We start from the raw sequence: 27,185 nt of genomic DNA on the forward strand, positions 1-27,185 counted from the left end.
TTGCTACTAATTATATTTCACGTAATGAATACGCACAGAAAGTGAAAGTAGGCCTAATGTGCACTCCGTGTCTGTAGCTGTCTGTTCACGTCGGCAATCGAACGTCACATAGAGAAGTCATCCATGTTCTCTACCTTATAGCCTAGGCGGTCATGCTTCTTTATTTGCAAAATTCCTGACGGTTCCTGATCGCTAAATGTTTGTTTTCCTTTCCTGTCGATAGCGGTTGATGTTGAAGCACCTAGGCTATAATTTGACTTCAGCGGTGACAAATCCTGCTGAGAGAGAGAGAGAGCAACGAAAGAGAGGCACCCCCAAAGTGGTCCTGCGAGCGTGTGTGTGTGTGTCTGCATGGGGTTCAATTGAAGTCAGAGTTGGTCCGTCAATAGTCCCGCATTCAGGCCGCTCCATTATTATATTAATGTCAGACAGGGTACAGGGTAAAATGTGTCTTTTCGTGATTATGATGGCTAGATTTATTGGGACTTTTATTATTATGCTCAATACTAAGTAATAATTTATTCGCAATACCCGCAATTCCGCGCTGGAATTTAGACCCTTTTAAATGTGCATCTTTTTTTCTCTCGCTCTCTCTGAGGTGGCCAGCCAAGCAATTGTTCTGCTGTATGCCAGCCTGTGCCAATATATTGTACAAAATGATTGATTGCATTGCATTCTCCACATTTTTAGCTAAATTTTCATATACCACATCAGCATTACAATTAGCGTCGGGCCTTGTCAGCAGCCTTTGGCTTGCCTCTTGCCACTATTCACTCCTTCTTCTTTATTAACATTCCCTGTAGAATTCTCAATATTTTTGGCCTCAATGTGTACAGTTACATAGTCTGTCTGTTCTTAGTCTTGGATTTTGTGAAAAACATTTCTAAATATCACCTGCTTGCTGCAGCTTCGGTCTGCACGTCAATTTAAACCCGCATCTTTTTCTCTCTCGCATTTAATCTGCTGCCAGCTTGTATCTCCACATCGTCCAAAATGCTTGATTGCATTGCATTCTCCATATTTTTAGCTACATTTTCATGTACCACATCAGCATTTTTGTTCTGTGAGTCTTTGTAAATTGCTTTACAAATACCGTCGGACCCTATTGGCCTATTGCCATGGCTTGCCTCAGCTTAGGTCCGTCCTTTTAAAACCGTCTTTTTCTCTATCGTGAGCATTTAATCTGCTGCCAGCTTGTGACTCCACATCGCCCAAAATGCTTGATTGCATTGTATTCTCCACATTTTTAGCTACATTTTCATGTATCATATCAGCATTTTTGTTCAGTGAATCTTTTGTAAATTGCTTTACAATTACAGTCGGGCCTATAGGCCTATAATTTCGGTCATGTCTAAAACTGCATCATCTTCTCTCTCATGAGCATTTAATCTGCTGCCAGCTTGTGACTCCACATCGCCCAAAATGCTTGATTGCATTGTATTCTCCACATTTTGGTGCACCTCATGGCATTTTCTTTCAGTGAATCTTTTGCTTTGCAATTACCTTCCTGCCCTCCTCTTGGCTGCCTTCACTCCTTCATCTTCATTAATCTTTTTGGCCTCAAATAATCCAGTTACATAGTCTCTGTTTTTGGTTTTGGATTTTGTGAAATACATTTCTAAATAAATGCGACTTTTAGTCCGGTGCAACTTATATGTTTTTTTTCCTGCTCATGACTCATTTTTTGACTGATGCGACTTATACTCAGGAAAATACGGTACTCAGTTTATCTCAATATTTGGCATCCCTAAAGTGATTCAGGGTGACAGGGGTACCAATTTCACTTCTAAAATGTTCCGTGACATATTAAAACAGTTACGGGTGAAGCAACAGTTAAGTAGCCCATATCATCCACAGAGCCAGGGGGCTGTAGAGCGTTTCCATCTCACATTGAAGTCTCCTTTGGGCTTACTGCCTGGAATTAGGAAAGGATTGGGAAGAGGGTGTCCCATGGCTGCTGCTCGCAGCACGGGAGGTGGTGCAAGACAGCATAGGGTTCAGCCCAAATGATTTAGTTTTTGCCCATCAAGTTCGTGGTCCCTTGTCCTTATTGAAGGATGGTTTGGAGGAGACCAAACCTCCTGTCAATGTTATTGTATGTCCTTGGGTTTCGTCGTAGGTTGACACTGGCATGGAAGATGGCCAGTGACCATTTGACCAAAGCTCAAAATAAAATGAAGAGGACATATGATGGTTGCACTGTGGAGCGTGTCTTCAGTCTGGGTGATCAAGTTTTGGCATTATTGTCCATGCCGGGTTCCCTGTTTTGTGCCAAATTCTCAGGGCCTTACTTGGTTGTTCGTAAGGTGTCTGAATGTGACTATTTGTTGGCTACTCCAGGTCGGAAGCGTTCTACACAAGTGTTCCATGTAAATCTGCTTAAGCCCTATTATTCATCCAGTTCTGTTTCAGGGGATGGTGGGTCGTTGGCTACAGTGGCTGTGGTCGGAGGTGTGTCATCTAGTCCACTGATGGTGGCAGCTGAGGTTGATGATGGCCCTGATGACTCAGTTCTGCAGCCTAGGCTTAAGAATTCGCAGACTTTGGCCAATCTGGATAGTGTGGTGGGTCACCTTTCAACTGAGCAAAGTAAAGAGCTGAAAGCATTAATTCTGTCATTCCATCCTTTGTTTTCAGATACTCCCACTTGCACAGATGTTATCGAGCACGACGTAGACGTTGGTGATGCTCAGCCTGTTCGCCAGCGCTTTTACCGTGTGGGGCCAGAGAAGCGCAGGATCATGGATAGTGAGGTCCAGTATTTGCTGGACAATGGTCTAGCTGAGCCGTCCTTTTCCAGTTGGGCGTCACCCTGTTTACTTGTGGGTAAACCGGATAACACCTTCCGTTTTTGTACGGACTTAGATGATGCAGTGGTGTATAGTGATACTTGGGACGTACATTTGGTCCGTATACAAGCTTTATTTGAGCGGTTGGTAGGAGCAAAATTAACAGTCAACTTGGCTAAGTGTGAATTTGCTCGCGCCACAGTAGTCTACCTGGGCAAAGTAGTAGGTCAGGGTCAGGTTTGTCCAGTGCGAGCAAAGGTCCTGGCCATTGACCACTTTCCTCCACCTACTACAAAGAAAGAACTTCAGCGATTTCTGGGAATGGTAGGTTACTACAGAAGTTTCTGTAATAACTTTTCGACAATTGTTAGTCCACTCACGGACCTCCTTAAGGGAGGGGCCAAATTTGTTTGGTCTGCGGCATGCAAGCGTGCTTTTGAGAATGTAAAGCTACTGCTTAGTACAGCGCCTGTTCTGGCTGCCCCTAGGCTTGATAAGCCATTTCAACTTCAGGTTGATGCCAGTCAGGTGGGTGCTGGCGCAGTTTTGTTGCAGGCCGACGAGGAGGGAATGGAACGTCCTGTTTGTTACTTCTCTAAGAAGTTTAACAAGCATCAAGTGAATTATTCCACCATCGAAAAAGAGGCCTTGGCCCTGGTGTGGGCCTTGAAGCACTTTGAGGTTTATGTGGAGAGTGGGATGCAACCAGTAGTTGTATATTCAGATCATAACCCACTCACCTTTTTACACACGTTACAAAACCCCAACCAGCGGCTCATGCGCTGGGCTTTATTCCTACAACCATACCACTTAGACATACGTCACATCAGGGGTGTGGACAATGTGGTTGCAGACGCATTGTCCCGCTCCTGTGAAAATGTTTAACTGTGCTGTCCTGTCTCATGTCCTCTGTTCCTCTTTTTCCTTCTTTCTGTTCCGTTCCTTAAATTGCTTTCCAGGACCCGGATTGCTGGTGGAGCAGGAAATTGAGGTTTGGGGAATTTGAGATGGGGGCAGTACCAGTTGGACCAGTGGTTTGGTCCAACATCTAGAGATAAGCCTAAGGTTGGCACTTTGGTGAATTTGGTGAAACAGACTTGTTATGCCATGTAATAAGTAATTAGTATTGTTTAGTTTATTATTTATTTCTTTCTTTTGGGTTTGATTACTGTCTAGTGCAGAGGCCCACTTAGGTTGGCCTCTGTTTTAAGGGGGAGGGGATGTTACGACCCGGTGGGTCTTTGTGTGGTGGCTCCGCCCCTATTGTGCTACTGCTATCTTGTCTGTCTCCTACAGGCTGCCTCCTGAGGTTAATTGTTGTGGCCATAAGAGGGCCGGCTCTGGCATGATGTCGCTCTCACTCATTCCCCTGGCCTGCTCTGACGGGAGAGCTCGTTGGGAGCTGCCCTTCTGGGGATCTCGCCTCCTTCTGCGTCTCCGTCATATTATATTTAGTTTATTCATCTACCCCTAGACACACATTGCACAACACTTTACTTTTGTACTTAACATAAAAGTAGAGAATGTCAGTTTAATAAATATCATTTAAAACATTACGCCTAAAGTGTGGTCTCCCCTATGTTGAGCCAAGCGGTCTGAACAACCACTTAATTTCAGGTTAAAATGCATTGTAATGCGCTTTACTGAAGTTTGTACCAAGTAAAATATTACCCTTTTTTTGTAATGCCTTACATTACCGCGTTACAGCAAAAAACAATAGCTTACTCCCAACACTGATTATGACCACCGCCAGCGTAGCTGGGCCCCCTGAAACCCAGAAAATGCAGTTTTTCAGCACTGAGGATGATGAAATTTGTTCATCTCAAGGGCCCGCATCAACCTAGCCCATAACCACTCATTTGTTACATTTGAACTGCACCAAATTGATACAAGCATACACAAAAGTAGCAAGAGTAGGCGATGGAGTTAGAGATGGAGACAAATTGAAAAGCGTGATTTGTTTTCATGGAGAGGATGTACAGGACTGAGCGGCAGTCCTATTATACAGCTAGTTATAAAAAGAGTGTATACAGCCTTGCTGACAAACTACCTTTAAATGTGTGAAATAAATACTATTGTGTGCTTTCATGCATAGGCACCGGGATGAGTTTCAAAGTAGACAGGCAGGATGATGTAATGTAGTAGCCTGGGGTGCATTTTCCGTACAACTACGGAGGTTAGCTTTTTACTAACATGGTACCATTCATCATTCAGTAAGAATATAATAAGAGTTGAAAGGTAGTAAAACATTTAAAAGTGCTAGTAACACAAATGTTTTTCGGGGGGAAATATCTGGTGTGTGGACATAGGGCATCCTTGGCCATTAATGGATAGCCCATCCTTTTATTCATTCTGAGCTGGCAAGGTCAACCGGCTAGACTTCCTGGAATAATCTTTAACACAGTCATGTACAGCAGGCCAGGTTTGCAAATCAGACCAAAAATGCAGAAATTAACATTGTAAGAGATGGCAGACAACATAAGCTAACTGGATAATTAACTAGAAGGAGCGTTTTCTAGATGTAAATGTTTGCCAATAGGTTGCATCAAATGTCAACCCAACACCACAATACTTGGTAGGTTAGTAATGCAGACTTGAGAGATCAGATCAACTTAATGTTAGCCTACTTTTATTTGTTGATAACAAACCTGTAAACAGTGTTGTGCCTAAACATGTTCATTGAAGTTCATATTGTAACAAACTGCAATGCTATCTTTGAATGTTTTTTTTATTGGTTTAACACCTTTAACACAATCACCTAATATTGGGCCAGACCTGGCCTTTATGTCCCAGCACTAAACATCTGCCCCAGGTTGTATCCCAACACACACCAGCCAAATCTGGCCACGAACACTCCAACCGGCTGTAGAACACAGACACGACAGACACGACACACAATATTGTCAACCCGCATGGTTTTGAACATCAACATTACACACACACACACTGCACAGCATCATGGGAGCACAGGCATAATAGCTAGGCTCAGTTCACTACAATATTTTAAGCGAACGAGAACTGAACGTACTGTATTACTACCTGATGAACGTTACTTTGAACTTGTTCATTCTGATGTCTGTGAACGACAAGCTCTTTCAGTTTAACTTCATTCAATAGGGTGGCAGATTTCTACAGAGCCTTCCACGCGAAAACCCGGCTAAAGCACACCGTAAAAAGGCCTTAATATGGCAGCATGCAGGCCACCATTTCTCAAACTATGGGCCACGGCCCGCAACGTGGACAATGCTGGTCTACAGAGTGAAATTATTCCCTGGGCATCGTCTGATAATTTGCTGCGCTATTGATTAAGGAACCGCAGACAGAAAAAGAAAACAAACGTTACTGCGATTAGTAGGAAATACTAGTTAATTTGGTGTCACCAAACATAGAGGCATAGAATTAAGTCGTGGTATGAGCGTTTATTCAATGCGTGCGTGTGCACGTCTGTGCGAGAAGCAGCTCGATAACGTTGGTAGCAAAGCTAAGCTTCAACCTATTGGAAGGCTATTTAATTATGAAACAACATTTAATAGAACAACGTGGATTTATGCAACTACCAAAAAAAGAGAGCACTATATAAAACACTGTCTAGCAATACAGTTTTTTCTGAATGCTTAAACACAGCCGTGATTCTTATAGCACAATTTCTAAAACTATTAATACTTATAGCAAAACCACTCACTGACACATACTTTGCACAACTGTAGGCACAATCCACTGCACAGCACTCTTTTTGCGGAACTGTAAACATAACTCACTGCTTTACCCTCAATTTCCAAATGATCAACACACTCCTAGCAAATCTATACACATATATGGCTATTATTTATACTATTTTGCCAACTCTCTGGCACACTTTCTCATGTGAAATCTGTTTTAATTGGTTCACTTTGCAATCAGCCTAAGCACTATAAATAAGCCACAGCTACATAAGTAATGTACAATGGGTACAATGGAGGGAGCAGGAAGAGTGAGAAGAGTAAGAATTAGAGGAGGCCGAAGAATGGACGTGGAGGTGAAGAAGTTGGAGGAAGAAGAGGAGGAAGAGGACACAGAGGTGAAGAAGTGAAAGAGAGAGGATGACAAGGAGGTGAAGTTAGAGGAAGGGGACAAGGAGGAGCAAGAGGAGGACGAGGAGGGGGATAAGGGAAGGATAAGAAGAGAAAGAAATAACCCTTTTACAGACAAAAAAAATCAGTCAATATTGTCATGTCAGGCCTGGATACAGCATTCCAGAATATATTTTCCCTGGTGCCTTGGACTAGGACATTGCATGTGATGTAGACGAAATGTTGAGAGAGACGACACGATGTAGACTGATTTTTTTTGTCTCAGTGAAATTGCTATTTTGTGTTTTGACTTGGGAAAACACACTTGTGTTTGTTTTGATGTGTGTATGTAAATAAACACCAATACTTGAAGTTTGGATCTCTGTATGTTTACAGAACTATGACAAAAGTATGACCTCAAACTGACAGTCTACCTTGTGCACAGAGAAAGCAAAAGCCAGATGTGTTTTTTATTCATACCAACAGTGTGTAGTTGGCACATTGTGTGCTTATTATTGTGATGGCTTGTGTTTACTGTTTGATACGAAAACACCATTTTTACAAAGGTGTGAAGAGTTAAGCAAGAGAACTACAATGTTTTGCTGATTAGGTCAAAGGTTTTCCTATTTGTGTGTAGAGTTTTGCAAAAAAAGCCATAGTTACAAAAAATGTGCTTAAGCAATCAGAAAAAAACTAAGTATTAAAGGCAGCCAAAAGCTATTAATGTCTTAGTTAAAGATAGTTAAAGATCTCCAGATCAGTGATTTACACATGATCTGATCAGCCATTTACCATTAACAAAAGCTGGTATTGTGTTTTCTGAATCCTTACATTCAGGCATTCAAATTAAATGTAATTAAATAGCATATAAATATTCTATCAGTGTATGATGCTTGCATGTAATGAAGGAAACATCCCAAAACAATGGCACCCATATAATTGCTGTTGTTTTGAGAAGTATTTATCATGCAAGCATCATGCAACAATGCAAAAATGTTGTTGTACCGTTTTTACCAATACACATTTTCACCATGTGAAATTTGAGGTGAAAGTGCTGTGGAGAAATGGCAAGATTGTTTAGCTCTGCCACCTAACCACGCCCAGTTTACCTGCTGGGAAACCCTGTAGCTCCAGAGCAGGGGCTCAGACCAGGATAAATTGTTTGCTCGCCCTGAGTTTACTCTTTTGTTCATCTCAACCCAGCACTCCAGTGTGTCCTGCTTTGTGTGCGTCTTTGAGTTAACGTAAGTCATCACTTTAATGACCCTCGCTATGACTCTTGTGATGTTTATCAGTTTGTAGAGTAGCTCTGCCATCATGTGTAAAGTTAAGGTCTTTGTTTGTTGGTTTGGTGTGTTGGAGTCCCATGTGAGATGATTAGATGATGCTGGTTGACTTGGGATGTCAAGTATTGTTTAGTTGTACCTTATATAGCCATATGATTTCAGTTTATTGTTCAAATGTCAATTGGTTTGTTTGTGAGTTGGGACCCCATTTCACTGATTACTCCATTTTCTGTTTGTTTCCTCTTTGATGCAGCACACATACAAGTAAAGAACAAAAGAACAGATGAATTGAAACTCAAATAAAGTTCACTTGTGTTGCACTAAAACCTGCCATCTCCATGTCATCACTCCATACCATTGAGCCTTCTGACCGAGGCTCTGCCTGCTCGCCACACACTCACTCTACCTCGACCCACATCGCCCCCTACAGTTCCTTCAGTTGGGTTGTGGAGGTTAGCATACTAGAATAAAATATAGGGTCTGGGCACTCACCGTTCGCAGTGCTCAGTTCGAGGGGCGGGATAATCAGTTGTCTTTCAAATTCCCTCTGCACGCAATAGGACAGCGGCAGCGTTATGAGTCCCATGCGTTTCCCACCAGCGGAGCTAGTTGGCTAGTTCAAATGTTTGCCAACTTAATAAAAGCTTAACTCGTGTCAGACTGTTCGCCAGCAGCAACATCCATCTTATTTGTTTTCAAGTAGCAGGGAATTCAAGCCAAACCACTCTGCCATCAATCATTATGTTAAGCCCACCTAACGACTCTATACACAATTTTATTGGCCTGATTAAGTTTAGATTTCTGGAGCTCACAAGCCAACGGAGAGTTGCTAGACTAGCCCTGACAGCAAATGTAATTTGCTGCCGCTAGGGGCGCGTCTAGATTTCTAGGCTAGGGGTCCGACCCCCCTAGATGAGACTTGGACCCACCCAAAAGGGATGAAAATAACAGTTTGGGGGGTACTGAAAAAATGTAATAAAATGTAATGTTTTCCAACATAGCATGTAATTAAATGCAGCATTACCACCACATACCAACAATTCAGGATATAATCTAATGAAATACGATTTTCAAACCCTCACCCCCATTGGGCTGTAGCCTACCATTTCTCTGGTACGTTCAGACTGTGTTGTTTGCTATGATACCATTATTAAAACAACGAATTAAAACAAACGCACAATACCAAAAAATATTTGACTGTGGCGCGCAATCAACAAGTGTGAAATCATTTGTGTAAGCCAATATAAAATGGAGAGTGACGTCACCAGTAGAAATAGCGGTAGGCTACCCCCCGAAGCTCACGGTATAATTTCAACACTGACTAGAATAGAGTACTGTGAGAATACTGTTGGGTTGTGGAGGTTAGCACACTAGAATAGAGTATTGTTAGAATACTGTTGGGTTGTGGAGGTCAGCATACTAGAATAGAGTATTGTTAGAATACTATTGGGTTGTGGAGATTAGCACACTAGAATAGAGTACTGTTAGAATACTGTTGGGTTGTGGAGGTTGGCACACTATAATGTTACAGCACAGGGTAATCCTAATTTTATGGATCAAATTTATTCCAATCCAACTCAAAAGTTTTGAACAACACAAAGTGAAGGTTTTATCCAAATAAAAAACAAGAATAGATTATGTGACAAGACAAGGCTTTGTCGGGTCTTCAGCCCCAAATGTTTAAAATGTATATAGCCCTGAATATTATTTTAAAATTAGTCTGACAAAGCTTATTGTTTTGTGACACAGCTAAACACTGGTACCTCATAGAACGTCTATAACATAGCCTAGGTGGTCGCAACTCACAAAAGTAAAGCAGATTGAAAAAACTCACGCTAGCCTACAACACACAGACAGCTTCATGCACAGGGGAGAGAGCGCACGCGCGCGCACAGGTGCTTTATCATTGTTTGCTTCTGATGGTATCTTGCTAATTCACTGAACTGCATTAGGTGACACAAATGGTATTGCCTTTATCTTATAACTCCTTGTCTGAGCGACTACCAGGCCTATGGTTTTTAAAAATCAGATGTTCCCTGACAAAGACATTAGAAAATTAAGAATGTTTATTGACTTGAAAAATACACAAATTTTTGCAAACTCCTTCATTCAACCCTTGAAGACATCGCGGGTCTGGTGCATATCAGTGTTGGCGCTGGTTTGGTCACAAGCTGCCCTTGGGTCACCTCGATATTTTAATCAACCCGACCGCAACTAGGACCGCCAATATTAATTAGGACAAAATTATACCCGACCCGCGATCCAACCCGCTTATTTACAAATTGTGTGCTTTTGGTTATAGCCTGCATGCAGTGTGACAGTAGGCCATTTCTGTAAAACAAACTAATTTATTTGCGAAACTTTATGCAGTAGAACTACACAGTAGACATGCAGGACATAATGTTTGCGCAGGGAGAGAATGAGAATAAGAGCGCAAGCACGCACGCTAAACCACCAAGGATTTAGAACACTAGGATAAGATTTGAAGGCCATGGACAATACATCTTTCTTTCGAAAACAGAAATGGTGAGGCAAGGTATAGGCAAGAGAGATACATTGCTGGTCAAAACGTTAGCGTATGAACTGGTTTATAATGCTGAATGAAGCACAAAGCACATTTGCTTAAGTACATCCACTGTTAAAGTCACAAACACAACGAACTAAGGTAACTGTTATGCATGCGCGAACCTATACATACCGGTAGATATGGCTGTGTAGTCTGTGCCATAACATTTATTCATGCAGGCTGCCCGTTTTGTCTGTCATACTTTTAAATGGCTTCGCAAGAAGTAGACCTACATAGACCATAACTTGTACTACTGTCATCTTCTTTAAGAACTTTTCCCAATATTTCCCATAGCCTATATCGCTTTTCCTGAAGGGGTGTCTATTATTTTAACTCACGTCTTCAGCTTCTTTACACACACTTCAGCTTCTTTCTTTAGCCTTCTCGTAATATTTTAAGTAGGCCTATTTGTAGAAAATATATATTTAATTCATTTTAACTGACCTACCATAAAATGACCGAATATCATTAAAATATTTTGTTTATGACTCATAACGCTGGTGACATGGCAACGCTTAATTTGGACAGACCGCAACACTGTAGCGCTATGTAGATCGTTTTCTCGTGCCATTTAATTTCTCAGAATTTAGGTCTACTAGGCCTACAATAACGTCATCACCAAATACATCTTTTATTTTTAGTTGATCAACCACAAAGAGTAGCATATTGTGCACAGTGCACTGACGACTGTAGCAGCCCAAGGTAACCAGTTGTTGTAGGAGAGGCAACCCCTTGTTTTAGATAGCCTGGACAACATGTTACCTGGGTGTTGCCTACGTTATTAATTAATGGTAGCCTACAATAGTTAATTGATTTGCGTAACATATTAGTTGGTTCAAAGAGTAGGGAATCAGGATGGAGTCACGCGTGTGTTTTTGCGGGATCGAATCCAGTTTAATGCTAGTTTTCTATGTCTTTTGTCCGAGTGGCTGTAATGTAGCCGAGCGCTCATGGCGTATGAAAAGCGACTTCAAACCGTGAATGTCTGACAACTGCTGCAGCGCATGCACGCGCAAGGAAACCAGTAGGTGGAGAAACCAGAAGGCACACAACACCGAACGATTTTAAGGCTATTTCAAGATAGGCTACTCAATGGTGCTATTTCACACGATATAGCGACCCACTCACGGGGTTAGGTGGAAGGTGTTAATAGGCGATTATGAGCCTACAGTGGACTATTGCTGTCAAAATGGCTCAAAATGACGTTCGAATATCCCCTCTAAAATAAACACATGTATTCAATATATTGGAATATCTAGGCTATATTATTTTGCGATCATGTCATCTGTTTTAACTTTTTGTATGGTTATTGCTTGACAGGGGGGGATCCCAAGCAGCTTTCAGCCATAAGGCATTTCCTAATTCACCCGACACCGATATTCAAAATGTTGAAACTATTTCGGCATAGCCTATGCTTCTACTAGCATTCTACTACAGGTCGAGAGGTGTAGTTGTAACTACACAACTTTACGATAGTGGTTCTTAACGCTCGTTGCTACTATGGTTTTGGGAAACACTAACGTGAGTGTAACGATGCATTGACTAGGCCTATGTAAGTTCCAAATATGAATGTAATTCTGCGGCATAAAGCAGATGTATTTGTTTATTGTACAGAAAAATAAAATGACATGTCAAGCAGTCAATTGACTACATTGCAGTCAAGAAGTAGGGCAAATTAATTTCTGAAACCAAAACGTGGGTCATAGTTGTCTAAGCCTCTATAGCGTAGCCTGTTAAAACGCCGCAGAAGCCTACCCAAGGCTACAGATTAATTCTGAACAGTTATTTCTCTACTGGCTCAATTATCACACCACTGTTTTGATTTGGCGTGAGTTGCGCTACTCCCAACACTGATAATAATGTAGACAGCAAATTTCGATTTTGATTTTTCGTTACCAGTAGTCAAGCCTTTAAGCCATACCCAAGTAGCCTAATTCGAGATAAATCGAGCTTTTCAGAAAGGCGCAGGCAGAGCGATGTACAGTGGCAGAGCGACGCACAGTGGCTTAAAGTGGTACTAAAGCTTCACGCAGCTTCACGCCTAGTAATGCGCAACTGAAGTGGCCATTTGAAAGCGATGCCCACTGTAGAGTGGTGGACACCAAAATTTTGATGATTGGTCCTGTCTCGACTTTTCTGACTCGTTTTGAATCGCCTTTGACTACTTCAGAGTGGCTGCCTACAGGCATGCACAAACATGTCCTAAAACAACCCTTAACGTTCGTTTTCAAAACTGTGCAACTCACCGAGTGGTTAGTGGTGTTCATATGCCACTTGCGCTCAAGTTCCCTACAATAGACCTCTGAAGTTCGCCTACAAAAAAGCTGCCATCTTTGACATCCGGTATCTGGCGATTTTTCCTATGGGAAAATAACATGGGGATTTTGAATTATCGCACCTGTTAAACTCTCATGGGGATGAAAAAGTCTGAAATGCAGACGTTTTCCTGAACACACTTTTGTCCTCTGCCTTCGAGTGGATACTGTGATCTCCGTTAAGTGAAGGCGGCACGCTTAGATTTTTGCTACCCCAAAGCTAACTTGCAATGCGACTTGCCATAGGTAAGCTAGTTAGCTTCAATTAACAACCAGATCTCCTTATATGGGCAAAGATGGCCGTTTTGGTTCTTTTTTGTAGGTGGACTTCAGAGGTCTATTCTGTTTGAGCTTGCGTGTCATCTGTGATTGTGTGTGTGTGTGTGTGTTTCCGTGTAGTAAGAGGCACAACAGCATCCAACACAGTAAACACGGCACTATTAAGATTGATTGTTAGAACCAGCGTTTGCTAGCCCTGGCAGCAAATGTAATTTGCTGCCGCTAGGGTGTGTCTAGATTTCTAGGCTAAGCGTTTGCACTACAAGAGTCAAGAATAGCAGATAGAGACTCAGCCGTTGCGGACTTAGCATTACCGACAATAAGTATAGGTACCAGAGTCACAAAACTATGGAATGCAAAGTGAAACGATGAAAAAAATACAAAAGTGATCTTAAAACTGGAACCTGTACAATCGATAGCACATTGGAATCAATCCCCTTTGTAAAAATTAGGTGTAATGAATTTCCATGTTCATGGGTGGCACTTTTCACGTGTTGGGTCCATAAATTCTGTTGCTTGAGAATCAGAGCAATCATTAACGTGCATGTTAAAATCACCCAATAAAATTACTTGAATACTCAAATTGATTTACTCAAATAATATGTATTTGACAATATCAACAAGTGTTCTGAGTCTTGGGTCACATTATCTCTAATGTGTGTGTGTGTGTGTGTGTGGGGGGGGTTAACTACACAAGAAAGACAAGTCCCAAAACTCACGCTTCATTCAAATTAACAAAGCATCTGCCATGGCATCACAACACATGCCAACATAAAAGGTGTGTATGGACAAAGATATTCTGTTTAACCTTTTAATCAATATAAAAATATAACTCTGAATCAAGTTTAAGAAGGCTTCATAGCCAGGTGTTTGCAGGATCAGTTGTGATGTTTCCTTTACTAGAAGCAAATCCAGTTGTAGTGCTATAAAACGTCTTTAACTGCCATTCTGCATATCACAGCATCCAGGAGACTGCCATTCTTCTCTTCCTGAGGAGACACCTTGTAGAGCTGAAACCACAAGTATCATCCAGAAATAATCATCAATAAATCAATCATTTAAAACAAAAATCTAAATATTATACAAAATAGCAATAAAACGCTTAACAGTAAACACCAACAAAGACATGACAGATATATAGCAACCAGTAAGGCACAGAGAGATCATCATCAACAATGCAGTAAGCCAGGGGTCTCAAACTCCGGCCCGCGGGGGTATTTTTGACCTAATTTTGACCTAATGTCAAAATAATATGTAATTCGGCCCTTGAGGGTATTTTTGATTGCGACAAACAACAACACTGGTTAAAATAGACGATAGATCCAAGACGGTGACAAATCCCATTTGTACTCTCCTCCACTAGTTGCAGACATCCAGAGCTTCGATTCAAACCCAAATTCGCTGCACAAAGTTTTCAGGAAATGTTGTACACGCGAGAAACACAAAGACGTGCATTTGTTTGTAATGACGCGGAAGCGATACAGGCCGTAATTTTGCACAAATAGAAGCAGAAATAGGTCGACACCAAATGTTGAAAAAACGTTCACGTGTGATGAAGTCTTGGGTAGGCTATGTTATTCACCTATTCTGATTATGAAGGAATATCTGCCTTTTGGAGATTATGATCGACTATTGACAGTGATAGTCACGGTGCGTCTGTGAATGGAGGTGCATCTTTGCGTGTACGACGTGTCCACTAAGCATACCATGCTTATTTCGACCCTCTGCTCAACATAGCTGGAGGTGGCAGTGGTAATCGTGATGATAGTGTCCGTAATGGACGCGGTACAGACAGCAGGGGTAGTAAAAATAGGGCTCTGAAGAACAACAAAGTCACCCACGATAGGAACTGATTTGACCATAGTACATTATTGTAGGCCTATAATAACAGTTTGTGGTTATAGGCTTGTAATAGTTTACTATTGTTGGTTTACATCTTAGGCCTAATGTTTTTCTGTTAATTTGTTATATGGGTAATATGACAAAAAAAGAAAGTAAACCTGCTCAAATATGTTCAACATCTAGTATTTACTGAAAGGTGCGTAATTTGAGGTATTTGCTATGCAGTGGCAAATTAGATGGGTAAATTTACCCCCCTTCATAAACTTTTGTTTATATAGATTTTTATATTTACAGTAGGACTTTATCTCTGACCACTTTCAAACCTTTTGAAATTTTGATGACAAAATCCAATGGTGTTGTCCCATTGCTCTGGTGCCTAAAGTTTGCAATGCAGGTTTAAATAAGTTACAAGAGGAAAATATTTTTATTTGGTGTGAAACACACACATACCTGGGGCCTGTACTACGAATCGGGGTTACTGGCTTATCTGGGTAACTTCGAAAGTAACTTGATCACGTGTGGCGTAACTTCACGATTAACCCGTACTATGAAAGGTGGATAGGTTTTAACCGAGGTATGCTGCCATGGCAATTTATGCTGCATCTCAAACCTGCTCCGAGCAGGTTATGTTCTTGGTTAACCCGAGGTTTCCGTTAACCACACCCTTTATAAGTACCACCCCTCCACTAACAATTTGAGACAATGTCGGCGTGCCTGGATGATCCATGCGACATTGGAGCGCAAATCGTGAGGGGCTCTCTTCGCAGGGCGAGGGGTTTTAGAGACCGCCATATATAGACTATATATATATATCTATGAAGATATAAATTGTCAGCCGAGGGAATTCGTTATCTTTGTCAGATGATCTAGGCAAAAATCTCTAATGTGACCCGTCATAGCAATGCCCTTACGTGAGCATGTATTCCATCTAATCGGTTATGCTGAACATCTGAGCAAGAATAGCCTACTGGTATGTCCTAAAATAAATCGGACATAAGCCTAGCCTACAGTATGCTGAACATCTGAGCAAGAATAGCCTAAAATAATTCGGACATAGCCTACAGTAGGCCTAATAAATTAAAATCACCATTTTAACAAACTTGTTGAATTGAATGTCATATTACTGTAGGCCTACCCTGCACATAAAGGCTACACATTTCCACAGCACCAGAATCCGACCGAATGCCTCCCTCAACCCCTTCCATAATCGGCCTTCCACTATTATTTGCGATGGCCAACTCCTCTGCTAAACACTCTGGTGCCTTACAGTAGTGTTCAAAGACACCTTTTTCTTGTTAGCTGTAAAACAGAGGCCAAGTGAAGGCTATAAGCATACTAGGCCTACATGTTTTCATAATTAAGAAATATTAATGCAAGCTATGACTATATAAACCACTATTCTGAATAATGTGTTTGTGTTTCATTTTTACCTGCTGCCATGTGCGTTTGGCAATGGTGTTGCATCTGAGATGTTCACAGGATTAGGCATACTGTACACTAAATCAGTCAATGGGGGCTACTTAAACATTCAATTATCCTTATTACTGTAATCTATATGCCCACTTCTAAATTGTGTTGCATCTGTAGGCATTTCTATCAACTCAAAATAGGCAATTTAATTATTTCAACTCATTTAATACATTCCGCAAGCTATTAATCCTCCGTATTTGAAGAACATGTGGAAATAAAACTTTACTTTTAGGCATTTAGGCTACCCGATCTGCAATACGTTGCCAACAGCCTTGCCTTGCTTTGTTCACTGCCGAGAGATTTGATTTTTGTCGTAGAGTGGGTTTTAATTCCTCATAACTTGTCATAATAATTGTGCATTCCTCATCCGTAAAATAAGGTGAACGCGTCATCACTGAAAGTGGTGATTTGCGCTGCAACCCGCCCCTTTTATGTGAACTCCAATGAGGTTAACCCCGGCTCAACAAATCAACTTCATAATCAGCGTCGTAGTACCGATTAACACCACTTAAGATAACCAGGTTTTGTCAACCCCGGTTTAACAAAGTAACCCTGGGTTACATCTGGGTAGGTTAAGCTCCCTTTGTAGTACAGGCCCCTGTTTTTATGCTTTTTGTTTATTTATAAGCTAAGGTTGCTCAGGTGTCTAAAAAGAGATAAAAACACTTGCACTTTCTGTTTGCAGTTTTGTGTGTTTTTTTTAAAAAAACATTGCATTTTCAGAAATAGCCGGCCCTCCAATCAAATGACGTTGGCAGAAGTGTCCCCCAGCTCATTTGAGTTTGAGACTCCTGCAGTAAGCCTTTAAAATAAATCATTAAAATAATCAGCTCATCCACTTCAACTCTACTGAAGAGAATATGAAAGGATGGAAACAGTCAAACCTTTTTAATATGGGCAGCATCGGTCAGGGAGGATATCGTATCAGCTGGTATCTGCTGGCCTCTGACTTTATTCACAATACTGTCGATATCCACAGGCTCGTCTTTAGGATGGACCAGGACAACACACACGGCACCATCGCCATCGGAGATCCCAAATCTCTTGAATGCTTCTGAAATCTATGTGCATACAACGCATTCACATAAACACTAGTTAGGCACCATTTAAGCACATACACATTTTATATTAACAGCCTTCAAACCTAATCTCAGATTTTTGCTCATTGTGATTGATTGTCCAAACAGTCCTGTTTGTATTATGGCTATCATATGAACATTTCAGCCTGATGTATTATTTTGTTACTGTGATATGCATTTTAATGATGGATAGACACACACCCTCGGAAACTGCATCAAATGCCAGTGTGTTGTGTGCCATAATATTTCTCTCCTCTCTTAACAAGACTATACTTTCCTCTCCTCTCTTCAAGACTTTTTCCTGAACATGTGCACACTAGGGTAGTACCATGTTTAGATTTCTTATATCACATCAGAATTCATTTTCAATTTCAATTTAATTGTACTTATAGAGCGCCAAAACATTACACATGTCTCATGGCGTTTTACAGAGTGTTAGACAATCAGAGAGAGGAAAAGAAAAGAAGGCTTATGGGTAACTGGTTAAAATAAGTTAAAATACAAAATATTATTCAGGGCCAGAATTACTTGACATAAATGATCAACTACTTGCTTACATTGTTGGTGGGGGAGAGGTTGAAGATGATTTCTGAGAACAAACTCCTCGTTTTCATCTTCCCAGTCTTCTGTAAATGAACTGCTTTGTTTGAGGCCACCAAAATTTGAAACGGATCTACAATCTGCGGACAAAAAATACAAGTTGACTTTAAACCAAAGGGCGGAGGACAAATACAACTGGATACAGCGTGAAACATAGCCAACATACATACTCAGCACTTTGTGGGCTAGCTAAACATCATCTGATACTGCTACATGAACAGAAGCTAACTTTGCACTGACAGTTTTCTCACCATTGAGGGGTTTATCAAGGCACCCTGTATATGTCCCTCCATGGCATTTTTTCTCAACTCCACGGCGTTCTTGACATCTTTGAAAAGAAGTTGTGTGACAGTATACTCGGGGTAAAGCTCCAGTTTAGAGGCTAGCTGCATGGCTGTGTGTGTGTGTATGTGGGAACAGAAACACACTGACGCCAAACAGGAACTCTCGAACACGGAATGATAATAGTGTTGCACGCGGTCCAATTTCCATTTCTTCAAGAAAACATTGAAGTATCCATATCAATGTGTTTGGTATTAGTATCAGATTTTCATATAGCAATGTATTTAGCCTCCTCAGATTTAACATATTATTCGTTTTAGTTAAAACTATAAAGTCACCAGGACCGGTTAGAAGATGAGCCATGTGTACTACACGGACCATACATCTACGATGTACCTGCCAGCTGTCAATAAACCATAGACAGTAAAAGCAATAAACAGAATTAGCAATAGCAGGTGCCATCCATTGTCATTTTAAACAAAATGTAAAATGTTTCATGATAGACAATGCAATATAGTGTAAATGGATGGCTTCATTAGTTAATGTTGTATCACTTGGTAGTTCTTTTGTTTTGGTAATCGGCTTATGTTAGCATCTGTAACATAAATGGAGATATTTGAAGGCTATATATTCACCGCTCTTTGCAGCACAAACTTTTTGATATCATGTCTCTTGTTCTCCCAAATAACGAGAGAACAGAGGGAGCCATACATGGACGAAATATTTCATGTACCCCAAGCTCAGAAATTTTGTGAAGGGAAGTTTCATGAGGTATGTTTTTGTCCGTTGATGATCCTTCGGATTAATGTTGATGTCACCAGTGTAGGTTTAGGTCGACCAGAGTAACGGCTGATGCTGTGATGCCTAACAGTTGTTTGGAATAACGTATCTAAACGTTAAAGTTAAAAACAGTAGTCGGGAACATTGAGGAAGTTAATGTTTCTTTTCTCTACAGTGGGACCCCATGATCACAACGCTTCCTGGACTGTATTTGGCCTCGGTAGGGTTGATCAAACCGGTGGTTTGGCTGGCCGACCTTACCGGGAAGGTAGTGTGTTCCACCGCTATGTTACGATTCATCAACACGCTCTTCAACTGCGGAAATCTCTACTTGCTCTATCTCATCGTCTGCAAACTCCACATCAAAGACAAGGTTCCTGTTTTAACCTTCTGTGGGATTAACAGTTTGTTCGATTTTCAACGGTTTCTATCAGTGCAGTTTACTGTGAACGTTATTCAAACTTCATCATCAGACTTTTCTGAAACTCATCTGTCTTTTGTGTGTGTGTGTGTGTGTGTGTGTGTGTGTGTGTGTGTGTGTGTTCCAGTCCCGCGCGGCTTGGCGGCGCGTCCTCACGGCGCTGTCCCTCTCCTCCTTCCCCGTGCTCTACTTCTTTACCTTCCTCTACTACACGGACGCCGGCTCAACCTTCTTCACGCTCTTCACCTACCTGATGGCGCTCTATGGCTCCCACAAGGCTGCCGCCACGCTGGGCGTCTGCGCCATACTGTTCCGCCAGACCAACGTGGTATGGGTGGGCTTCTGTGCCGGCACCGTGGTGGCGCAGAGGATGGACGAGACCTGGTTGGCCGAGCAGACCAAGAAGCGCGACCAGCGGATGCCCACCGTGCCCCTCAGCGTCTCCGGCGCCAAGCAGCTGGCGCGCTTCCTGTGGGAGTTCGCCACGGCGCCCGCTAACCTTGCGGCGGTCGTCACGGCGACGTGGCCGTACCTCCTGGTGGCTGTCGGCTTCGCGGGCTTCGTGGCGTGGAACGGCGGCATCGTGGTGGGCGACCGGAGCAGCCATGAGGCTTGCCTGAATTTCCCCCAGCTCTTCTACTTCCTGTCGTTCGCGCTGCTCTTCGCGCTGCCCGTCACGCTCTGCCACCAGAGGGTGCTACGGTTCCTCCAGTCGCTGCGCCGCCGACCGCTGCTCTACCTGGCGCTGACCGCCGCTGCCCTCCTCCTCGTCTGGAAGTTCACCCACGTCCACCGCTACCTGCTGGCCGACAACCGCCACTTCCCCTTCTACGTGTGGCAGCGGGTCTACCAGCGCCACCAGCTGGTGCGCTACTTCCTGGTGCCCGGGTACGTGTTCGCCGCGTGGACCTTCGTGGACACGCTCCTGCACGGCCGCTCGCTGTTCTGGGCGCTGGCGTTCTCCGCATGCCTGCTGGCGTCCACGGTGCCGCAGAAGCTCCTGGAGTTCCGCTACTTCATCATGCCGTACCTGCTCTACCGACTGCACCTGCCGTTGGCCCCCACGCGCCGGCTACTGCTGGAGCTCGGGCTGTACACGGCCGTCAACGCCGCCACCATCTACGTCTTCCTGCACAGGCCCTTCCAGTGGCCAGACAGCACGGCAGTGCAGAGGTTCATGTGGTAGGGGCTACGACACACAAGACAAGATACTGCAGAAGGCCTGGACTCAGACAGCAGAGCCATGTTAGAGGCTACGATTACGACACACAAGACAAGATACTGCAGAAGGCCTGGACTCAGACTCAGTTATTGTGGATGACCTTAAATAACCCTGAATAAATAAGTAGGTACTACGGTTAGATGAGTCACATTTTTGCATTTGTGGGATTTTTCAACCTGAGGCACAGGATCCAGTGGAAAAAACAACATAATAACTATAACTATGTTATGAGGTTTTTTTTTTTTAATCTGTGCGATATATAACCCACTATACCAAATGCCACTGGAAGTTGTCTCAGGGGTCCTTGCGCTGTTATGTACAGGTCAGTCTCCACTAATGTGAAGGGAGATTGTTTATTATTAATATTATTATTGTAATGTACTGGCTGGAAACTGTTAAAATTGGAAATGAAAACATAACTTTTAGTATCACCTTGTCATTTCCACCAAGACATTGGTTGTATTGATTTTATTCAAGGTGAAATGTGGAAAAAAAAAAAAACAAACAGGTATAGCAGTCTGCTAATAATAGGCCGTGAAAGTAGAAATAGCCATTTGAAGAAATATGTAAAGGGGAACAAAATGAAATGCAAATCTATTTTTTTTTTTTTTTTTTACATTTTTATATTGGTAGCATTTCTGGTAGTAAGGCTAGTTTTTAGTTATCAGCATTTCAGAGTTTTGTCCTTACCAGACCTTTAAGTGTGAAATCTCCCTGTGTTCATCTCAATTAGCTTATTTGCCATCTACCCATGTGAAATCTCCCTCTCAATTAGCTTATTTGCCATCGACCCCAGAGTTAGAGAAGAGGATACATATGGGTCTTTCCATTAGTCTCGTACGCCCACCCGTACCACATGTACGAATGAGTTGCTAGCGCGAACGCTGGGGTTTGTAGTCTTTTTGGGAAGATGGATGCCACCAGGGCAGCAGCTGTCTCGTTAGTGCTGGACATTGGTCTAGAACACGAGAACATGTCCCTCATTCTCCCTTGTTGGGTATGGTCAATGTGAATTAATAATAAAACCTTTTTTTTTAGTAACTCTATTTCGCCTATTTCAATTTCAACAAGTGCTGTCACGTTTCTCTCGAGCCACGAGGGGCATTAACAGGAGGATAGTCATTGTTATTGTTTTGTGCTACAAGTAGCCTCTTTATCAAACCGGCTGGAAAACAAGTCATTTTATTGCACGCACAGCAAGACCGCGCAATGCATGAATTGGTGACCGGATTGAAGCAGCAATGTAATCTAGTGTGTAAGAGCATTGCATCGACATTAAAATGACCAACACAGTACAAATACAAAGAAAATACATGTCATCTCATCTCAACTATGGGCACAGCCATGTTTGTCGTACAAGTGAGGGCCGCGGACCACTGGTTGAAAACCACTGTGGTCATGAACAACACCCCCGATCCAAACAGCCCCCCCCCACACACACACCCCATTCAGTTTAGTTGTTGCTCTCTGAACCACTTGCCGTTATATACTGCTGTCTTCCAGGTTGTCATATGGCTGCTGCCCAAAATAGTCCTCTGATTTGCCTTGTGAGGCCGGGGGCTTTGTCGTAAGGTCGTACGGCCACCTTGGGGTACCCTCAAGAACTCTGGGTAATTAATTACACTTTCCAACTTGGGCGGGGGACTTACGAGACAAATGGAAAGACGCAATACTTCTTCTCTAAACGTACCACTAGCCTAGCTTAGCATAATTCACTGGAAGATCGTTAGACTAGTTAGACTAAAAGGGAGTTATAGGCTAAGAGGTCTAACCCAATTCCGGTGAATTAATTCTTAAAAAAGGCGTGTTCCTTGAAAGCCTCGTAGCATATGCAAACTTGTTTACATCTCCTAACTGCCTGTGCCTGTCTTCTGGAGAAGGTGTGTGACACACATCTTAGCCTTTTTATACCCCCGACAGATTATTTTGTGTCCTCGCCTGCTTGTTTGACACCTTGTCACCTTTCGGTTGTTATGTTTTTTGATCTGTCAATTTCTTATACTTATTCCCTTTTCCCTCCTGGGAATGTCCCATTATTATGTGTTGAATTCACTGTATTTTTCCTTCATTCATGTTTCAGTCTTTGTGATCAAGTGTTGAAGGTTTTATAATTCCAGACAATTCCAATAAATTGATGATGATGATGAGGATGATGCTCTGCTCCAACACCCTACAGTACCTCAGGAAATAATTAGATGGTTTGTGTACCATCTCAGGCTGTCCACTAGATGGCAGTGCAACCTTTTACACTGCTGGAAAAGCTGGGGTCATAGAACCATTCTATTGGGGGCTTCGTTCAAGTTCAAGCTGAGCTCTGTGCAGCACCTCCAGACATATCTATATGTCAAAGTGCTATATAAATAAAATAGAATAAAATAGTGCTTGATGAGTTTAGGTCATGTGATTGTTTGAGAATAATGTGTCTTATCACGACAACGACCACAGTTGCGAGATCTTTCAACAGACATCAGTACAGTATAATTGCACGTGGTAAACAGTTGTAGTTATTTATTGTCTTATTATTACTTGAAGTTGGTACGCACTGCATATGTGTACACAGTGACAGGCGACACAGTAGGACACGTATGAAACATTTTTACTGGAACAGAACAGAAATTGCCCTATTTACAGTCAGAAGGATTTAATGCAATGGCCTATACCAGGGGTTTTCAACTGATTGTGAACCAGGGACCACCATTCTGACTAATTACTGAATAAAAATACTGATTCCCACATTGCAACTACATTACTGAATCCATGGTCAGGGACCACCAGCAATGTCCTCACGGACCACAAGTGGGCCGTGGACCACTGGTTGAAAACCACTGTGGTCATGAACAACACCCGCCATCCAAACATTCCCCCCCCACACACACCCCATTCAGTTTAGTTGTTGCTCTCTGAACCACTTGCCGTTATATACTGCTGTCTTCCAGGTTGTCATATGGCTGCTGCCCAAAATAGTCCTCTGATTTGCCTTGTGAGGCCGGGGGCTTGTGCTGCGTAAGCAATGCTCCGTCTCTGTCCCAGGCTCAAGGTGTCGCGTTACCGGTGGTATGCTGTAATGCAAGGAAACATAAGTAGCTACTACCCAGCAATACAAACTCTACGGCTGTGTTATGACCTCAAGCATCAGTACCAGGAAGGAAGAAAATAGCTCAAGTGACTTGTGAGAAACAAGATTGGTTTTAGAACTAACTTTAGAATCTCCTTTTAGAACCAAGTATTGAGAATCTGCTTTTAGAAGCAGCTATTTAGAATCTCCTTAATACAATGCTGAAATAATATGGGGGTTCTATCGCAGCAGGACCTTAATCTGTTACCAGTATCGAAGAACCACATTTCTGAAGATTTTTGAGTCAGAAACACAGACACAAACACATAAGCCCAAATCAGTAGTGTGGAAGATTCTAATGAAGTTTAAAGTGTGTGTGTGTGTGATGTGTGAAATTGTGCATATGTAACGGATGCCAGCTAGCTTAGCTGTGCTTGTGGAACGTTGGTAAAACCTCACTCCCCGACGCCTCAAGAGTGCTGCTGGCATGCGAGCCAGGAGCCTGGGCTATTGGCTCAATTGTTAGCGCACTCGCCTCCCGATCCGAGGTGCTGCTGTTCACAGGTTTGAGTCCGGGCGTGTGCAGGGCTGAATCGCGCAGGTTCAACACAATGCAGGTTACACATAAATTCCACTTTAGCAAGAAAGTCAAGCTGTCCCTGTGTCATGGGTGTGTGTGTGTGTGTGTAGTGTAGGCGTACATAACTGTCAGGAGCTAAGAGAGGTCTTGATTAGAGGAATGAGAAGAGTGAATGACTGGCTGGAGGCAGGTTGATACTGACCGTGCTCACTGCTCACACACACATTTGCACACACACACACATACATGCACACACACACACAAATGTGTTCATGAACATCACATGTGTTAATGCACACACACAAACTCACTGTGGGCAGTAGCAGTGCATTCCCTCACTCTAAAATTTGACAGCAGCATACAGGCTGCCTCTGGCCAAAGAGCTATCTCTCTCACACCCCACCACACACACACACACACACACACACACACACACACACTTCCTTTCCCACAGAAACGCTCAAAAACATTCACCCTCCTTCTCTGTCTTTCTCTCTCTCTCTCTCTCACACACACACACACACACACTGTAAAATTTTCCCCAACCTCCTCTCTTTATCTGTGGCAGATTTTAGCTAAACACTGCGTATGTGTGTGTATGTCCATGGCTGACTTGTACTATATGTGCATGAATGAGTTTATATACTAAATGTTTTATACTAAATGAATGTATGCATGCATGTGTATAGGTGTACATAATGTATTGGGGACACACTGTAGTAGACTCCAGAGCAATGTAACCCTCGTTTTGATCCGGAAATCATATAGCCCATCTGCACAGGAAGGCCACTGCTGCCAAGCAGTTTCAGCCTAGCAGATTTAGCAGACGCTTTTATCTAAAGCAACTTACATTTACATTACAAGGAGCAACTCAGGATTGAGTGCCTTGCTCAAGGGCACAACGGCGATAGCCGGGAATTGAACACACAACTTTTCAAGCTACTACATGCTAACCCAGCTCCTTAGCCACTACACTACCACTGCTTGCTAGCCCAGCTCCTTAGCCACTATGCTACCACCAGTGTTGGGAGTAATGCATTAAAAAAAGTAATGTAATTACAGTAATGCATTGCTTTTTGCTGTAATGCAGTAATGTAAGGCATTACCAATACAATTTCAGTAATATTTTACTCGGTACAATTCTCAGTAACTGAAGTTACTTTGCTTTTTAATCCAAAATTGAGAAATGCTCAATTGGTACCAGAGAAGATTATCCAAGAATTAAAAAAAAGTCATCTATGCTGGTCCTGGAATTTGATTGCCTTGTTTAGATGACTGTAGAAAGGGAATTTGAGCTATCTCTGCCATTCATGCAATAGATTTTACATGGTTAGGCTATACTTCTCATTTCAAGCAGTGAGAATAACTAAAATGTTGCTTTTACAGACAAAGATCGTAGCCATTATTCTCAAACTATTTGCAAGTTTACACCACTGTAAGTGGAATGATAGGCAACCAGCAATGATGAGAACCATTTAAAGTCAACATACAATTTCACTATGGCTATATTTTACTATATTAAGTTGTGAGTGACCTTTGGCTTTTGGGGCCTACATTGTCCCATGAGCCATAACTGCAACCATTATATTGTTCTTTTGTTAGCCTTAAGCCTAGCTCAGTCATTATGTCATACCACATCACCTCCAGCCGTGTAATGAGCTGCATTGAACACATAAAGATCTATTGAGAACACTAAATCCATATTTCCTGTTATTTTGGTGGAAGTAATGTAAACATAGTGTAATGCCTTACAATTCAAAGACAGTAATGTTGTAATGTAACAAATTACTTTGAGATGACAGTAACAAGTAATAAATAATGCATTACGCTTTTGAAGTAACTTGCCCAACACTGGCTACCACTGCATGCTAGCCTAGCTCTTTAACCACTACCAGAGAATGTCTAATAAGGGGAGAACTGCCACTCTCGGAAAACTTCCAGTTTCTGAACTGGTTGCAGTTCCTTCTGTGGTTCCACATGAGGGGCCATTCACCACGAGTGCAGAATGCATGGAGGTCTATGGAGCTGTACCCCTCAAAATCCACTTTTCTCGGGATATAATTTTTTTTTCAAGTAATTTGAGTATTGTATTCGAAAGGGGAGGCAAAGAAAATACACTCGGTTGAGTATTATATTTTTTAAAGTCACTTAATTGTTCTAAAAAGCCTTTAAAATGTGTTGATGACGTCATTCACAATGCTAGCGTGTTATGTGCAACAACGACCCAACCTGTAAGAAATCAAAAGGACATAAGTACTCGTTCATTCAACTTTTGACCTATAACCCATGTTGAAGTTATACAAACTACAATCAAATCTGAGATTTGTCAACGACAATCAGGTGAAAGAGACAAATTTAGCCGTCTAGCTCCATTGACTCCCATTCATTCTGCACTCATGGCGATCGCCCCCAGTGGAACGCTGGTGGAACTGCATCCAAAATCCGGTACAATGGGACTTAATACGGAGTGGCAAGGCTCTCCGTAGACGGGCTCTGCCACTACGCTACCACTGCATGCTAGTCCAGCTCCTTAACCACCACGCTACTACTGCATGCTAGCCCAGCTCCTT

At 42.3% G+C, this 27,185-nt stretch overlaps 2 protein-coding genes across 2 annotated transcripts; one reads left to right on the plus strand and one right to left on the minus strand.

Annotated features, from left to right (window-relative positions):
* Nucleotides 1-13,880: 13,880 nt before the first annotated feature.
* On the minus strand, nt 13,881-18,725 carry tprkb (Tp53rk binding protein). The gene is made up of 4 exons (XM_048267957.1): nt 18,527-18,725; nt 18,233-18,355; nt 17,481-17,657; nt 13,881-14,294 (listed from the first exon to the last, which is right to left on the minus strand). Exons 1-4 carry the CDS (start codon nt 18,665-18,667, stop codon nt 14,208-14,210), a joined length of 528 nt encoding a protein of 175 aa, XP_048123914.1. The 5' UTR covers nt 18,668-18,725; the 3' UTR covers nt 13,881-14,207.
* A 236-nt stretch (nt 18,726-18,961) lies between these two features.
* On the plus strand, nt 18,962-23,127 carry alg10 (ALG10 alpha-1,2-mannosyltransferase). The gene is made up of 3 exons (XM_048267934.1): nt 18,962-19,328; nt 19,513-19,710; nt 19,886-23,127. Exons 1-3 carry the CDS (start codon nt 19,164-19,166, stop codon nt 20,942-20,944), a joined length of 1,422 nt encoding a protein of 473 aa, XP_048123891.1. The 5' UTR covers nt 18,962-19,163; the 3' UTR covers nt 20,945-23,127.
* Nucleotides 23,128-27,185: the final 4,058 nt, after the last annotated feature.

Source organism: Alosa alosa, chromosome 17 (assembly GCF_017589495.1).
Source record: "Alosa alosa isolate M-15738 ecotype Scorff River chromosome 17, AALO_Geno_1.1, whole genome shotgun sequence".
NCBI classification, from domain to species: domain Eukaryota; kingdom Metazoa; phylum Chordata; class Actinopteri; order Clupeiformes; family Clupeidae; genus Alosa; species Alosa alosa.